Genomic DNA, 17,525 nt, shown 5'->3' on the forward strand with positions numbered 1-17,525 from the left:
AAAGAGAATGAGAAAATATTTGAAAGGTGCTTATAGCATGCTAGATTCCAGTACAAAGGGAACATGCCTGGCTCTCAAAAAGTATAGATTCTAATGGGGAAAGAACACAAATGCTGATAAAAAGTGGCCAGGGAAGGACGATTTAGACAAGCCACTCTCTGGGATGGTAAACTGATCCATAAAGCAGTCATCAATCATGATAATCAATTTCCAGAAACAAGGATTACCTAGCTAGAGATGGACAGGAATGGTGGGAAGGAGGTAATCATGTACAGTGACAGAGCAGTGAATGGCAAGATAATTTGGGCACACTGCCAGGCAGGCTCAATGAAGCATAGTCAGCTTTGTCTACAGTCAATAATCAAGATGGCTCATTCTCAAGGCCATGGTTCTAGAGCATAGGGGATTAATCTCAAGGAAAAGGGGAATGAGATGTCTGGTGTGAAGGGGACTGGTCCAGACTTAGTAGCAACAAGGCAGCTGACAAAGTAGTCAGATGGAGTGGGGATACCAAAGAGATAAAATAATCCTTTTTTTTTTCAGAGCTGGATGGTTAAGGTTTAGGTTGACCTGTTGGTCTTTTCAGTTTGACTGAACTTATACTTGTTGTTGTTGTTTGATCATGTTCAACTTTTATTGAGGGTACCATTTTAGGGTTTTGTTGGCAAAGATACTGGAAGGGTCTGCCATATCCTTCTTCACTTCATTTGACAGATAAAGAAATCGAGGCAAACAGGGTAAAGTGACTTGCCCAAGGTCACACGGCTACTGTTTGAGGCCAGACTATAACTCAGGAAGAAGAGTCTTCCTGACTCTAGGCCCAGCACCTTGAAATCACCTAGCTATCCAAATTGATGCTTTTTTCTCTTTCTAGTTCTTTGTTACTAGGTGTTAAAAGGAAAAGGGAACAATGGGTCACTGAATCAGCATAATTTTCTTTCCTTTTTTTTGGAAACATTTTTTCCTCACAGGGCTGCTTGAATTTATTTGATTGATGCTTAATGATTCTGGCACAAAAAATAAAAGTTAGCTAATATTAAGAGAATGGAAACTGATTAAAAATCAAGGCAGCTTGATAGAATTTATGCTTACACAAACAAAAAAAAACCCCTTAAATACTTTTGCCAACAAATAGAAAATGAATGTAACAGACAGAATACTAAGAGGGCTTTATACATTTATGTTCATCATCTGACCATTATTTTAATCACCATAATATCTTCTTTACCAACTACAGAATAAACAGTATGTTTTTTTTTCTGTAATAGATTAAAGCTTTTTTATTGCTGTTGTATAAAATCAAATAATGGCCAACAATTCACAGTACAATAGGTAGAGGACACAACCATATCCAACAGGTGCTAAAAATAAATAAAAATTCTAGGGAATAGGAGTAGCTAGCTGGCACAGTGGAGTCAGGAGGACCTGAGTTCAAATTTGACTTCAGACACTTAATGATTTCCTAGCTGTGTGACCTTGGGCAAGTCACTTAACCCCATTGCCTTAAATAAAAAATTCTAGGGAATAAATATGACTAATTCAGCATAATTTTCAATAAAAGGATGGTACTCTGACGAGGGGAGGCAGATTGTTTATTTATTTATTATTTAAATTATTTAATTAATTAAAAATTATTTATATGTAAAGTAATATGAAAGTGAAGTGTGGGGGGAAAACCCTGAAACTTTTTTGTTACTTCTGAAGTCTGGAATTTGGGTTGGATGTGGGAAAGGCCTAAAACACAGAACTGCTGGTAACAAATGAAGCCAGTCTTTTAACCCTCCCTCCAATTTCTCATCAGTTTGCATGACTGAGAGAACAATTATGACTTTAAGTTCAGGGGAGAAGGTCATGAGATTGAGGTCTAATTCACTCTTCTAGGTCCTCAGTTGGTGAGCATTCATTGAACTCTGTTGGCCTTGACCATATTGTGGGATAAAACTATAGCTAGAGGAGGGCTAGACCTTGACCCTTGGACGCTGACTGGGGAAACCTGGTGTGTGGAACAGCATAGATAATGAATGGGGTCTGTAGAATCTTGGTAGTGAAGGGAGGGATCACCTAGGCCTAGGGAAGAGGGACTGGAGAAACTTCTTGTTAATAGGGATAATGAGCTGGGCCTTGAAAGATAAGTAGGGTTGGGGCTAACAGAGAGAAGGCAAGAAATGGGCCCCCCACTCAGTCAGTTTTAGTATCTAAAGCTTTGTGACCTGACAGAGGGATGAATTAGCTTTGTTCTGTTCAGCCAGGGAGAGGGCAGAACCAGGAGGAATAGGTAGGAGTTACTAAGTGCAAATGTAAGGTTTTGTGCAAGGAAAATCTTTCTACTTGAGTTGTCCGAACTTCGAATTAATGGGGAGATCAGCCTACTGGCAAAGGCCAATTGCCTACTTGTGGGGCATTCTGCCCAAGGCATTAGAGGAATGAAATCTAATCCTTCTTCTTACCTCAGGTCCTCCCCCACAAGAGATGGTTTATCAGGGTTTTAATCACAAGAAGCAAGAGAATAACCAAATTCAGAAATTAGAAAGAATGAACCCCCCTGCTGAAGAACACAGCTCTGACTAGGAGGCTACAAGGTCTTGGGAACTGAAGGCTGCTGGTTCTTGAAGTGGGGGGTGGGGGAGAAACAGTAGGGGGATGGACCCTTGTGTGAGAATCCTTCCCTTCTTTGGCCTATAATAATGAGCTATGGGAAGGTTTTGCTGCTCTCCAGCCTTCTCCCTCATCATATCCATTTTCTCTTGTAGACTTCTAAGCCAGTGGAGGAAGGAGAGATTTCTCTCCCTCTTCCTGCCTTTACCAGAAGTGCATGAAAGTAGGAGACAGGTTCCCTCATGTGACCATGAGAGCAAGCTTTCTCCAACCAATGATTGTTGGCTACTGTTTTCTGTATTTTTTGATGAGCACCTTTTGAGCTTTTTGTGTTTGTGTTTTTGTATTTGCAATTTTTGCAATGGAAAAAATAAATAGCTGTCCTCTAATCTGATGACCCTATTGTGTAATAAGCTCCAGGCTTCCCTCAGAGCATACTTGCCAGCCAAGGACAAAGCTGTATCTTATATTCAGCATTCTGGATTAAAGCTTATTCTGTAAATGAAGAAAATGAGGCATTTTGAGGCCTTCAAATCTAACCCCAAACTGTCTTTTTAGGCCTAGGACACATTTCTGTTTCATTTCTTTTTACACTTATTTCTTCCACATTTCCCAGCAGTTTCACTATATCAAGAATCAGCAAAAGAAGTTAAATGGGGATTTTATGGAAGTTTTGTGCAAGCTACAGACAACACAAGGTCAACTGACGACACAGAGCCTATGACCAAATACCCTAAATTTTACGATAAAATAAATGCCCCTTGAAAGAAAAAGAACAAAATTCAAACTTCTCCCTTAGGAAGGTTCAAAAAAATTTATGTGGATTTTCCAAATCTCGGAGGTGCAAAGTCTCCGCTACCAGAAATATGGAAGGGATAAGTATATGTTGCAGATAAATTGGTTTATTTTGCTCTTCTCTGAACTCACCATTCCATCTCCCACTTGTGCACCTTTGCACAGGCTGTGAACCCCCAAGCTGGCAATGTACTCTGAAACCTCTTCGAAGCACTTTGAATTCCCTTCTCCCTTCTTATCAGGTACTGCCTAAATGAAACTTTTCCTGAGGCCCTAATTATTCATGCACTCTTTCTTCAAATGACCTTATGTTTTACTTAAATGGGTCAAAGTCAATACATTTGAAGTTTCTTGAAGACCTGGAGGGTTTCACTTTCAGGCAACTTTGCACTTTGACCTAGTCCACTGCCTGGAACAGTGTGGACACTGTAAAAAGGTGTTTTATTGTTAAAAATTCAATGAGGAAATATGTTGAGCCTGGGCCTATTGATTCCTATTGATTGTCAAAGTTCGCCAAGGCTTACACAATTGAATAAATACATATGTGGTATGAATAAATACATTATATGTGGTATGCCTCTTGTAAAGGAATAGAAGATAAGAATGTAAGCCCATCAAGAGCAGGCATGCTTTCATTTTAGTTTTGTATTCCCAGTGACTGGCACAGATTAATAGTAGCCCAGGCTACTCCAGTCATGCCCAAGTTGACTGACCTCACCTAAATCCCCTACCATGAGTGGGTGGGTCAAGGTAGCCTGGACTTGTGGGGTGATAGATTGAAAACAGAAAGGATCTCCTCTGCCCTGTAGAGATCTGGGACCCAATGGTTCTAGGCTGGGCTTGTAGAGCTTCTACTTTTCTGCTTGCTGCAGACTGTCGACCCCTTCCCTCCTCCCTTCTCTCCCAAGAGCACTGTTCATTCCTATTATGGCTTAGGAACAAGACTAACTTGCTTAGCTGGCAGGTTGGAGTGCTGGTTCATGCTTAATGTCCCTCCACAATAACTCAAATTCCAGTCTACACTCACCTCCCTTGGAGATACAATAAATCTTGCAGATTTAATGGAGATGAGTAAAGGCTTCTCATTGTTGTTCAGTGGGACCCCACTTGGTTTTTCTTGGCAGATACTGGAGTGATTTGCCATTTCCTTTGCCAATTCATTTTACATATTAGGAACTGAAGTAAACTAGGTGAAGTGACTGGCCCAGGGTCACACAGCTATAAAGCATCTGAGAGCAGATTTGAATTCACAAAATTGAGTCTGACTCCAGGCCTAGAATGCTATCTGCTAGCTAGCTGACTGAGCAGACACTTGGTGGACACCATGAGGCAGGTAAATTCAGCATCCCTGGAAACAGCAGCCTATGGACATTCCCACCCCTCTCCCACTGGCCCTCTGTTTGCTCTAGTAGCTGATATTGGGCCTTTCAGAGATGTAATCTGTCAATTGTCCCTGCTTCAATCCCCAAACTGTTCATTTTCTATTTATATCCATAATGCTTCTCATATAGTAAATGCTTAACACATATTCATTCATTCATGAGCAAGAAGTTCCCCTCAGGGAGGCAGCCGATATTACTCCCAATGGGAGAGTCATCAGCACAGTTGGCAAAGGCCAGGAAGGGTATCCTTTATTCTCAATATGTGGGATAGATCTTTACTTAGGCAACTGAGATTCTTGGCTGAGGTAGAGGGAGAAGAAGCCCTTTCTTCAATGCTTTTGTAAAAGGAGCCTTCCTCCACTTTGGCCTATAATGAGCTGCTTGATCTCTTCCTGGGCAGTCAAGGAATCAACTGCACCACTGTCCATGTCCAGGGAAATCAGGTTACAGAGCACTCATCTTCTAGGTTGTGATGCTATCTAGCCATGAGGGGGGAACAAAGGCACAGTGGGGGAGCCAAGGAGGTAGGGGTGGAGAGGACCATGTGGCCTGGCCATCTTTTTCCTCTTTATTCACCCTTTCTTTAGTCCAAGGTGTACTCCAGCTTTGAGAAGCACAGATTTGTCCCTTTGGGCTCCAAAGGTTTCCATGACTCCTTCTGCAGCCCACAGGATAAAGTCCAAACCACTGGAGCATGTCATTAAAAGGTTCTCCCTGATGATTTGGTCCCAATTCACCTTGCCATTTCTCCTGTTGCCCTTCACATACTTTTCTCTGGCAGCTACTCTCAGCTCATTTATTCCTGCCTTTGTTCTCAATTGCTCCCCACCCCCAACTCTCCAACAGTCCCTACTTTAGCCATCCTTCAAGGTTCAGCTTAAAGTGATTTTGGCTCTGAAGCTTTCCCAACAACCTGTTCTCTCCCTCCTCTGAGCCCGTTTTTGAAGTGGTGCCTATTTCCCTAGTGGCTCCCATTTCCCTAGTCAGACTGATGGCCCTCTGGGGAGGCCAGGGTTTCCTCTACCATTTCCCCAACAATACTGGGCATAGGCTGCTGTAAGAGATCTCAGAAACCTGGGATGTAGCCTGATCTTCTCATTGTCTTAATGAAGAACTGAAGCCCAGAGAGGAAGGAACTTCTTGGGTGACATTACTGAGCATCTCTGATCCATCTAACCCAGTGCCTAGTGGTGGGATCAGGAAGACAGGGAGATAAGAACTAGAACACAGAACTAGGTGGCAACTCGAATTCCCAAGTGCTTTAGAGGTTGATGGCTAAAAGCCCATTAGAGAAGACCAGGGCCTTAGGGTCGGCTGGGCCTCAGAATGGGGGGGGAGCACTGGAGAGGCAAGAGAGGGATCCTCCTCTGGGGGTTCAGATCTTTTAAAGGGAAATTAAGCATTATGAACCCTCAGGACTTAGGTTCTTCTGGATCTTACTAGCCCTTCAGCATTGCTACAAAAAAGGATCTTTATTTAATCTAGACCTAAGTCTTAAATCAACTTGGTCTGAGACAGACCTTCACTTTTTATCTAATAAAATTTACTTTCTGTGGCTGGAGAAAGATTGGACTCAATCTGTTTCTTCTGTCTCTAGCATTCTCAGATTAGATTGGGAAACTGAGGAACAGCAGGTGAAATAAGGAAGAAGAGGGAACTTTAGAGTCTAAGTCATCCTGAAATGTGGTACTTTGGTAGGTCCCTGTCCTAGCTCTCTCTTACCCAGAGCAAAAAATACAGAGGGAACTGAGCAGGGGGAAGTCTCAATAGCAAAGCAGCATCACCATCAGTCACCCTGGGACACTCCATCCCACACCCTGGATCCTATCCCTCCATCCCTTTGCCCCTGGTGCTCAGTGGATTTTAGCAGGTGGTCCCTTAGATGACATTAAAAGTTGCCATCTCCCCTTTCACAGATGGGATGACTGAGGTTCAGAAATTGCCTTGCTCAAAGTCAGCTGGTTAGGAGAACTGGGACCAGAAGCTAGTTTTCCCAGGTAACAAACTTACCCAGTGCAATCTTCACTCTAAAGAAAGGTTAGAAACTCCCTCTTAAGCTGGATCCCAAGACTCAAGTAACCCAAACACAACACTGTATGTTCTACTTGGAGAGCAGAGGTAGAGTAAGGGAACATGTGTTTTCCACCTCTGTGCCTTTGGGGATGATCTTTGGAGAGTTCCAGAATTGTGGGTGGGAAAGAAGACAAACACATGGTTATTTCAAAAAAACGTATTTTATTGTTCAAAATAGCACAAACAACATAGCACTAGGGTAATATTGAGTCACAGGGGGAGGGGGGCTCTACAATGGAAGATAGAACAGCTGTTCTTTAAAAAAAAAAGCAAGAAATTAAAGGGGGTGGGTGGTAGAAGATGAAGAAAAACAGATGGTGGGACCAGGCGATTGGGATCTAAGAGACTAAACAGTAAAGTCGTCCACAGTGAAATATACTATAATACAAAAGAACGGAGGCCCTGCAGTTTTGTAGGGTCCAATAGCAGAGGGGTGAAAAGGGTACCATGGGTGAATGGGGAAAAGGATATCGGTCGCTACCTCTCTCCAGGCTGGCCCAAGAACTGAGGAGAGACCCTAGCCAGATCCTCAAGGCTGGCTTCTTGTTTGGAAATTCTTTTTGTACAGCATTTTTAAAAAGTGCTCATTTTGCCAATGCAGATTTTGGGCATTGGGGAGTTTGGCTCCTCACAATCATCCTCCCTTATTACATTGAGTTCAGCTCCTGACTCACTGGCTCTACTCCTCAGGAGAGCAGGTGGGTGAACTTGGAGAGCAAGGTCTACAAATTCATGGAATCTGTAGGCTGGAGCTGCGGGCTTTGTGAAAGAGCACCCTATTTCCCTCCAATCACCAAACTTCAAGGTCTTCCAATCCAAGTTCTCACTCCTCCCTCTGAATTCCCCTCTTTACCCAAATACAAAAGTTTGGGGGAGGGGGAAGGGGAAGGGCCTCTTTTGGAAACTGGCAATGGTCTACTCTGACCCAGCTGCACTAGAAATACTTCCTGTTAGGACTGGCCCTAGCTGGTCGAGGCAGGGTCTAGAGGGAACTCAAACATAAAGGGGTTGGTGGGGAGAGAGACAGGGGAGGCAGCATATTCCAACATTACTTTTCCTGAAAACCAGCCTAATTTATGGTTCATTTACTTCCTAACTTGTCTGGTGAATTTGATCAATTTTATATGGGAGTCTGAGGGGAAATCTGGGCCTGTTGTGCACCTTGTTGCTACTCTTTCCTCCTAATTAACCTGACATACCTTCCTCCTTCAGGGAAATTGGACCAACAGAAGGTAAGGGAAAAGGAAGGGACCAGCAAGGTATAATGTGTTTACAATTAAGAGAAACCCAAAGTTATCTCAAGTCTCTCTTTGCTGGCACTCCCCAGGGGTGCATTTTCTCCTCATTCAGGCCAATTTAACCTCCCCATGACATCCCTGCCAAGACTGACAGAAAAAAAAAAGGATCCATTTTGTACATTGCTAAGACACCTCAAAATAAGGAGAAAAAGCCCCACATACTATAAGATTGTAATAAAATTAAGCTTCATTTTTCTTAAAAAAAATGACAGTTCCTTCCTTCCCCAGCCACTCCCTCATCCTAGGGTGGCATTACAAATCATCTTCTAGACCAATGTGTGTTTTTGTGTGGTGATGTCCTGGGGAGTCACAGGCTTGGAAGGAATAGGGGTGAGGTGGCTTAAAGGAACTTGGGTGGCTGCAGACTAAGAACATAAAAGGATGTGCCCATGAATTTGGCCTAGCTGACTAGTCTCTGGGTCCAGACTTTGGAGGAAGGAATGGAGAAGGGGGGTGAAGGGGAGGGGAGGAGGAGGAGAAGAAGGAAGAAGAGGAAGACCTTAGTGTCCTTTGCAAGTCTCCTTTGCTTTCCTTGTGGTTCAATTCATCCTCCTCCTTCTCCTATTCCATCCCTATACCCATCTCCTCTGCAACCCCAGGAAAACCAAGAATGAAAAATTGTTTTAAAAAGGAATTTTAAGTCTCTCTTTCAAAGGTTATGAATATGGAACAAGCATAAAACCTACACGGGACTGCTGCTGTGGAGAGCATCCATGAGCAGAGGGAGGATGCCACTGGGCCCCTTGGCCTTTTCCTCTCCTCCCACCACCGGCCCCGGGGAAGCACAAGGGATCACCTACTGTCTGAGGCTTGGTACTGCATGCAAACTCCAGCACAGGGGTCCAGGGTGTGAAGGCCTTTCCTCCTCTTTCTCAAGCTAATCTTTCTCCCTTCCCAACCCAACATTAAAATGTGCTTTCTTCAGAATAGCATGTCCTCCTTCAGAATAGCTTGTCCCCCCCACCCTTTAACAATCCAAAAAAACCCAAAAAAACAAAACAAAACAAAACAAAATACCCAGAGAGCAAGAAAACTGGGCAGAGGGCGGCTCCAAAGGTGCCGGGGTAGAGGGGCTGAGGAGAGAAAAGTGGCACAAGGCGCAGCAGGCGGCATCTCGGAAGCAGAGCAGGGGGCCGGGGAGAGGGGTGGGCATCTGGGAGAAAGGGCCGCTCACTGGCCATCTGCCTTGGATTTCTTTGGAGCAGATTTCCTTGGGAGAGGGGAAAGAATGAAGTCAGTCCAGGGTTCTCCAATGGCAAGAAGTTCAGCACCCCCTCCTTACTGCCTGCCCCCCCCCCCCCACCCCAGCGTGACCAGGAGACCCCCACTTACATTTCTGGCGAGGACAGGGGCCGCTTGCTGGCAGGCTTTGAGCTGGAGCTGTCTTTGCTAGATTCTACAACAGAAGACAGTATAAAAAGAAGGGTGAATGGTAATGGGGAGGCAAGGAATCCTGGACACAAGGGGAGCTCAGGTATCAAGTCAGACAGCAGTTTGGTACTAGGACCTTTGCAAACTTATTCAATGTCATAATTTTCCTTTTCTCACAAAAATGCCAAGTGCTGGCAGCCCAGGGCCCATGCTTCAGGGCTCTTCACTCAGGACTTGAGTTGTAAATCACCTTGGATCAACACATGTTATGTACACTCACAGACCCCAGAGAGACACACTTCTGAGTTTTTCTTTGTCTTTCCCAACCTTAGGTTAGGGTTCTGAGATAACAACACCCCCCCCCAATAATATTATGGCAGAGAGCACAAACCCAACCTATTGCTAAAACCCTGCCCAGATGTCCACAATTTCCTGTCCATGGACAGTGCTTACCTTGCAACCACCTGACTTGTGTGGCAGGGCCATAACCCTTTTCATTACGGGCAGCAATGCGGAAGATGATGGCGGGCTTGGTAGTATAGTCAATGTGGGCATTGGAGAGGCTGGAAGACTGCACCAGGCAGGATGGGTTGGGTCCACAGTAGACCCGCATGAAGGCCAGCTGAGCTGGCGCTGAGCTTTTCGGTTCACCTGCCTGCGAGCTCTGGATGGCTAGGTATACTGAGTACTCAATGATCTTGCCTGAGGTCACTGAAGGTGGCTCCCAGGTGAGATGTGCACCATCTGGACTCTTGGGGGAGTAAAGGGGAAGGAGAGACAGAAGTCAAAAACTCATACCCAACGGCCCAAGATGATCACTGCCAGCCCCTATGCAAATGCTCTCCTATGGAAGAGGTGAGCAAAATTTAAAACAGACTGGGACCCTGAAATGCAGCTACATGTTGCTCCACCCCATCTCCCACTAGACCATAGCAAAGCACTCATAGAAGGGATGTCAGTGATCTAGTGCAATCTTCATTTTAAAGTAGGGAAACTGATGCTTAAAAAGGTCATATAACTGACTGGCAGGACTGGTAATATGCATGAAATCTAGGTTGACACATTACACCGTTTCTCAAACTTTCTGTGATAATATTTCAGTCAGACAAATATGTCTCCTGCACCCATTCTACCTGGCAGCCCCCAGCATCACCCCCCCCCAACCCAGAAACCACTAAATATCCACCTTCTGGGCTGAGAACCTTTCCAAATGAACACTACCCACTTCTGTTCACCATAAGCCTTCCCAGCTGTCTCTGATGCTTTGGAAAGAGGACTCCATACAGAGAGAGGCTGGGGACAAACTGAATAGGTAAGGGCCCAGTACAGTATCCCCACATTCAGGTCAATACTCACTTTACTGATTTTAATGGCACAGGGAGCCCCAGGAAAGCCAGGCAGACAAGTCTTAAAGGCTGAGATCTCACTGAAGGGTCCCCGGCCACAGGCATTGATACCTGCAACACGGAACTTGTAGGCTGTGCCTGGCTGGAGCTCTTGCTTCTTTAGCTGGTTGTAGTCAGGGATAGTGCCTGAGTCATCCTGGATAGGAGAGGGAAAAATATTGTTAAATGTTAAGACAGCTGAAGCTACCTGCCTAACCTGGCTTCTGAGATCTCTATGTCCACCAATTTCAGTGAGCTTGGGGTTGAGAACAAGTTTGAGGAAAGGACAAAAGTTGACAATTTAAGTCAATACAAAAGGCCTCAACAAGCTGTTGTTTAAATTAAAGGAATGACACCCCTACCCCCACCCTAATTGTCTTAGTGCCTAAGGACAGTGGCTTAATCTTTCCTCTGGTCCCACCAGAGGGGGACCATGAACAGACTAAGACATCTGACTCCAGCCTGGTGGAGTTATTCATTAGTAAGAGGGGGCAGGGGTTGGGACATGACAGAGGAATGGCAAAGAACTCAATTACTAGTGAACCTGGGGTGGCTTCATGCTTGAGGTTAAGGGAACAAATACTCCTGGAGGTACTCACATCACTAGGGGCATCGTCTGGGGGTAGGAAATAGTGCATCACCATCATGTTGGTGCCCTTGATGACCCCAACATCAAACCACTGGTTTTCTTTCTTCGCTGTGGCTTTCATGGGTGGGGGCAGGGGATCAGGTTTCTAGGGAAGAGAACCAATGGATCAAGTCAATCTCAAGGATGCCTGGAGAGGTCATGTTCCCTTAAGGACCAACACACCCAACTCACCCCCATTGGTGACTCGACGCCATTAGCTACCTCAGCCAGGGCAGCAGCTGCCTGGAGCTTCGCGGGACTAGCCACCACTGGCTGAGGAGCCACAAATGTGTTGGATGGAGCCAAACCTGGGAAAATAAAGTGTCCAATGAAAGAGGTCCTAAAGAGCCCTGGCTCTCACATCCTGTGCCCTGCACCTTCTTCCACAGCCGCTATCTTGGCTCTGTGGTGACTGGCAGAGGAACAGGCCCCTGGGGCAGGGCCTTTGCCATTGACACAGAAGGGCATATGCTTTCAGGCTGTTGCCTTCTTCCTTAAATGAGTTTTCTTCTCACGAGAACTGTGAAGCAGACTTCACTGCGAAGAAGACTTTGAGAGAAGCCTGGGGAGTGAGTCTTGAATCCAGGTCTCTTCCCTCTAAATCACTCCACCCCACACAGGCAAACACTTAAGGTCGGCCGCCTCCAGGGGCTTCTTAGCTTTGTCTGTTCCCTGAGGAAAGGGCTGAAAAGTCACCTCAGGGGGTAGGGGGGAGCTTGGCAGCAGGCAACATGAACTGTATGTTCCCTAAGGATCGATTCAGGCCCCAACACTGGAAGGATCCCAGTGATTCCCATATTATTCCTGGCCAACACTCCATTCGAGTAGCCAAGGCGCCCACTTACTTTCTGTTGCTGTGGAAGGCAGAAGGGCCACAGTGCTGGTGACAGCACTGGCTAGATCACTGAGGCCATTGCTTTCCGTGGCTGGGTCATTGAGGCTGTCAGCAGGGGCCAGAGCCTCAGTGGGCAGGTGGTGGTGGTGATGATGGTGATGGTGCACCTGAGCCTGTACTTGGGCCTGAGCTTCTTGCAATTGTTGCTGCTGCTGCACCAAAGCAGCCAGTTCCTGCTGGGTCAGCACAATGGGGATGGAAGTAGGCTGCCCCTCCTGGCCCTCGGCTGTCAAGTGCCCCAGCTCTGCCTGGGCCACTGCGGCTGCATCTGACGTGTCCATTGGCTCACCGGCACCTGCTCCAGGGCCAAAGGGAACAACATCTATCAGAGCTCTGGCCAATTCAGGAATGGCATCAGACCCAGCTCCCCGGGGTGGTAGTTAGCACTCTTGGTCCCTTACCTCCCCCAGGTTTGGGGGTAAGGTTAAGCTGCCAGACTTTAAGTAGAGACCCCCTTAGTCCAGTTCCTCCCACCACTTAACGAGGACAATTCAAATGGGTGTGGATGGCAGACAGTGCTCTTCACTTTACTACCCTCACTTCTTGCTGCTGGATCAAAAGAGGAATTTAAGCTGAGTGACCTAGCTTCTTAGTATGCTCTTAGCAGCCTCTTCTGTTTATTCGATATACTCAGACTACTCCTCCAACCTTTCCCCATATTTGACCTCCATCACCTACCACCCACCCTGAAACCTTAGAGAAAAAGGGACCTCAAAGAGCTCAGATCTCTCTGTGTGGGAGCTCTGAGCTCTGCCCTATCTGCAGCAGGCCCTCTCAGTCCTCTATAGTCTTCTACGGTGTCACATCACTCCTTAATATATAGGTCTCTACCACCTCACAGTCTCCAATGGAGGCAGAAGAGATGGCAGGGTTTTCAAACAGGTAAGGGTGGTTTCTCAAGTTCCTTTCTACCCAGATTCCCACTGCCAGAAACTTACCCATGACGGCCTGCTGAGCTGCCTGGAGCACAGCCTGGATTGCCAGGGCCTGGGCCTCCTCAGTAGCTGCTGCCTGGGCTGCAGCCTCAGCTGCTGCTGTCACTGCCAATTCCTCTGGGGTAAGGCCTGTAACCATAAGGGTCGTGGTGCCAGCCTGAGCCTCAGCCATCAGCTCTTGGGGCAGGGACAGTTGGTCCACCTCAGGCTGTGGCTGTGGCTGTACCATGACAGCAGTCACTACTGCTGCTGAGCTGGCAGCCTCCTGGCCTGGGGAAGGTGCTCCAGCCCCACTCATGTCCACCGCTGCCTGTAGGTCAGGGCTGTGAGTAGCCGATGGGCCCTCAGTCTGCTCCCCTCCAGGAGCAGAGGAGGGCTGTAAGAGCTGCTGTGGAGCTTCTGTCTCAGTTGGGATCTCCTCTAAGGGTTGGAGAATGTCTGTAGCCGAGAGGGCCACCTCTTGCGTGTCTGTGCCAGTCACAGCCACTGCTATTGTGGCTGAGACAGATGCTTCCGTAGCCATGGCATCAGGAGGCATCTCCGTCATCGATGAAATGTTCTACAAGGTTAGAGGGAGGTAGCAGTCAGATGAGAAGCAACAATTGCAAATCATTTATTTCCTAAGGTTTTCCTTCAGTTTTCCCTGGAAATGTTAAAGTTATGTGCTTTGTTGCAGGGTGAAATGGGGAAATGTAGCTGCAAAAGTGACCTACTGGGAGAGCCTTGATGTGGATAAAGAGCTGGGAACACAAGTTCTAGTTCCAAGGTTCTGTTAACTGATTTTCTGTAACCATAGTAACCCCTTGGTTTCTGCTGCACCACCACCACAAAATGGAAGTTCCAAATCCTGCCTCCTTGTAGCTAATTGGGTTGTGTAAAGCTACTGCTGAGATGAGAGAGGGCTTATGAAATAGAGCCAGCCTCTCAATGACTGGGCCTCTTGAGCTGGTGGGCATGGCTGTGTAGCCCTCCTCCCACACAAGCAGATGGCATTGGGGTGTGGTACCCTGCCCTCTGCTCCCAGGGGAAACAGAATTAGAGAAAGGAGAAGTCACACTGGAAAGAAGGACTGGACAAGTGGTAGTTGACAAGAGGGTCTGACTCAAGGACCACCTGGGGCTGGGAAAAAGTCTGACTCGGAATTTGCCAAACCGGCAATCCCAAAGACAACCAAGACAAAGGAGCTGTGAAAAACCCTAAAATTATTTAACACGTAGTTATAAAAGAGAACCAAGAGCACATGGCTAAAGGGGCAGAATTTGGGGGATGCCAGCTCCCCTCTTCTAATCACCTGCCAGGTGAAGCACCCAGAGTAGCCCCACATATCACTCTTTTGTGGAGAGGACATTAGGAGATAGATTGTCAAGGAGTATGCCCCGACCTCTCTGGTTTGGAAAGGGAAGGAATGAGTTATAAAGGCTAATGGCTTCTTACCGGCACTGAGGGACCAGGAACTGGCGTGGACTGGGTCACAGTGGTCACAGCTCGGGTCTGGGTGGAAGACACTGTTGTGGTGATGGTGCCAGAGCTGGTGGCAGCCATGTTTTCCCCTTGGGTGTTCTCCGGCTCCCCTTGATTGCCTGAAGTTGGTGGGGGATCTATGGGAAGGGAAAGAAGTAGGCTGGGCTAGGTTTTGGGGTACACTCAGTGAAGGAAGGGTCTAATGATACTTTCCACCTCTCCCTTGAGATTTTGGAGAAGGGGTGGGAAAAGAGATGTGGGGCCCAATGGAAGAAGTTTTTGTTAGGACTCTTGAGGTCCTTGACCTTTAAGACTTTTGGCTGACTTCCTCATCTGTAAAGAAACTGATACCTCTTGCTCGACTTATCACAGAGGTATCATAAGATGTGAATGGGAGTCAAGCTTCTAGAAACTCCAAGTTTCCCCCTGGGGAGCTCCCGTGCCAAAAACTCCTGTTCTGAAATCAGGATTGGGGGCCTAAAGGAAGGGCTCACTTGCCTCTAACTCACCTTGGTTTGAGCTCATGTTTGAGGTGACAGTGGTGGCCGTATGTGTGGTGCCTGTCTCATGGGTTTCACAGGGGGGGTTGGTACACACCCTCTGCCCTGGGGAGGGGGCTGGTGCTGCTGCAGAATCTAAGGCTGCCTCCAGGCTCTTCTGGGAGGGGTTGGCCCCAGAGGATGGGGCCCCAAAGTTGACTGTCATGGTGGTGCCAGTGGAGGTGGTCTGGTGAGTCTCACAATGAGGGCTAGCAGGTATCTGCTGCCCAGGCTGACTGGAGCCTACATTGGAGGTGGCAGTGGTGGCCGTATGTGTGGTGCCAGTCTCGTGGGTCTCACAGGGTGGGTTGGAGCACACCTGCTGGAGAGTGCCTGCATTCGAGGTAGTGGCTGTGTTGGTGGTACCAGTCTCATGCGTTTCACAAGGTGGATTGGAACAGGTGGAAGAGGCAGCAGCGGCCAGGCAAAGCACCTCTGTGGCTTTCACAGTCATAGTGGTGCTGGTGGAACTGGTCTGATGTGTTTGGCATGAGGGCTTTGTGGGCCCCTGTACCCCATTGGCCTCCCCAGCGCCCATGGTGGACCGGGCTGTAGTTGGGGTATTTGTTGTATGGGTATGCTGTACCTCAGACTGCCGGCTGATGAAGGCTAAGTGCCCTAAGCCTGTGCTGGTACCACCCCCACTAGCTGAGCTGCTCTGGGTTGCTGGCCCCATAGAACCTGTGGTGGTGGTACCAGGCTCACAGGATGGATTGGGGCAAAGCTGGGGAGCAGCTGGGCATGGTGTCTCTGAAGCTTTCACAGTCATAGTGGTGCTGGTTGCGCTGGTCTGATGGGTTTGGCATGGGACCTTGGCAGGAGCCTGTGCTCCCTCAGGCTCTCCAGTACCCCCCATATAAGATCGGGCTGTGGTGGGGGTGTTGGTTGTGTGAGTGTGATGTGTCTCACGCTGCTGGCTGGCAGTTGCTGGCTGCCTTGAGCCCATGTTGGACATGGCAGTAGTGGCAGTGCTGGTGGTTCCTGTCTCATGGGTCTCACACGGGGGATTTGTACACACACGCTGCCCAGTCATACTGGATGTGGCGGTGGTGGCTGTGTTGGTGGTACCCGTCTCGTGGGTCTCACAGGGGGGATTTGAGCATACTTGCTGCCCAGTCATGTTCCGTGTGGCTATATTAGTGGTACCTGTGTTCTGGGGCTGACACGGGGGGTTGGAGTACATGTGCCGCCCAGCCATACTAGAAGTGGCCGTATTGGTGGTGCCTGTCTCATGGGTCTCACAAGGTGGGTTGGAGCATACAAACTGACTTGCCCCTAACAGTGTAGGGACAGTTAGGTTGGCACTGACCACAGTGGGAGTGTTGGTGGTGCCTGTCTCATGGATCTCACATGGAGGGTTTGAACAGACCCGCACCACGCTGCTGTTCTGCTGTCCCATTGCTGAAGCCACCAACGAGGCACCTGCCTCCTGCCTGTCACAGACAAACTGGACCTGGGTTGGCTGCTGGAGGCCCCCCAGGTTTGCTACTACAGTTGTAGTGGCTGTATTGGTAGTGCCCGTCTCATGGGTCTCGCAGGGGGGGTTGGAGCACACTAGGGTCACAGTGCCAGGCTGCACATCACCCTGGCCTGATTCAGCGATTGTGACTGTGGCTGTGGGCTGCTCTGTTGTAGGTGAGGCCAAGATGGAGACAGGGAGGTCATGCACTGGCTGGGCCTCTACTCCACTGGGTGTGGTAATCAACGTCACTTGAGTGGGCTGAGAGACAGGCTAGGAAAAAACACAAGTAGAAATCCCCCCTAGTCCATCAAGTCTCTTCTACCATGCCATACCCTTCTCTTCCCATCTTCCCCAATTCTCTCCATCTTGGCTCAGTTCTGAGGTTGGGGCAGTTTCCTAAATTTTTGTAGTGCTAGTCTTGGGCATGCACGGTGCCGACATGTACAGTGGATATGGCAAAGTGATCAGGGCCAATTCCAGCCCTCCAGGCTAATTTGGAAATTCTATTTCTGAAGTCCTGGAAGGGACTGGGGAGTGCACTGGAAGGGAGAGGAGAGTGGAGAAATGAAGGAAGTCACTTACACATACTCATTAGTCAGGTATTCCACCTGCCCCCAATCCAGGAGACTATTCCACTTGCTAGGAAAATGTTCATGGTGCTGGGATTTTCTCCCCTCACTTTACTTAATGTTACCACATGAGGTTA

General features: G+C 47.8%; 1 protein-coding gene across 5 annotated transcripts in view; it reads right to left on the reverse strand.

Annotated features, from left to right (window-relative positions):
- Positions 1–6,918: 6,918 nt before the first annotated feature.
- Positions 6,919–17,525, reverse strand: part of HCFC1 (host cell factor C1) — a 30,110-nt gene continuing 19,503 nt past the window's right edge. Inside the window, exons 17-26 of one of the 5 annotated variants that reach the window (XM_074207158.1) lie at positions 15,328–17,089; positions 14,792–14,955; positions 13,361–13,916; positions 12,373–12,717; positions 11,720–11,835; positions 11,499–11,633; positions 10,871–11,056; positions 9,968–10,265; positions 9,476–9,539; positions 6,919–9,353 (exon numbers count right to left, since the gene is read on the reverse strand). In XM_074207158.1, the coding sequence (XP_074063259.1) occupies positions 9,314–9,353; positions 9,476–9,539; positions 9,968–10,265; positions 10,871–11,056; positions 11,499–11,633; positions 11,720–11,835; positions 12,373–12,717; positions 13,361–13,916; positions 14,792–14,955; positions 15,328–17,089 (3,666 nt within the window). In that variant the 3' untranslated portion in view covers positions 6,919–9,313. Of the gene's footprint in view, positions 9,354–9,475; positions 9,540–9,967; positions 10,266–10,870; positions 11,057–11,498; positions 11,634–11,719; positions 11,836–12,372; positions 12,721–13,360; positions 13,917–14,791; positions 14,956–15,327; positions 17,090–17,525 lie in introns of all 5 variants that reach the window. The other 4 variants (XM_074207157.1, XM_074207161.1, XM_074207160.1 and 1 more) reach the window with 4 other exon arrangements.

This window comes from Macrotis lagotis, chromosome X, assembly GCF_037893015.1.
Source record: "Macrotis lagotis isolate mMagLag1 chromosome X, bilby.v1.9.chrom.fasta, whole genome shotgun sequence".
Classification (NCBI taxonomy): domain Eukaryota; kingdom Metazoa; phylum Chordata; class Mammalia; order Peramelemorphia; family Peramelidae; genus Macrotis; species Macrotis lagotis.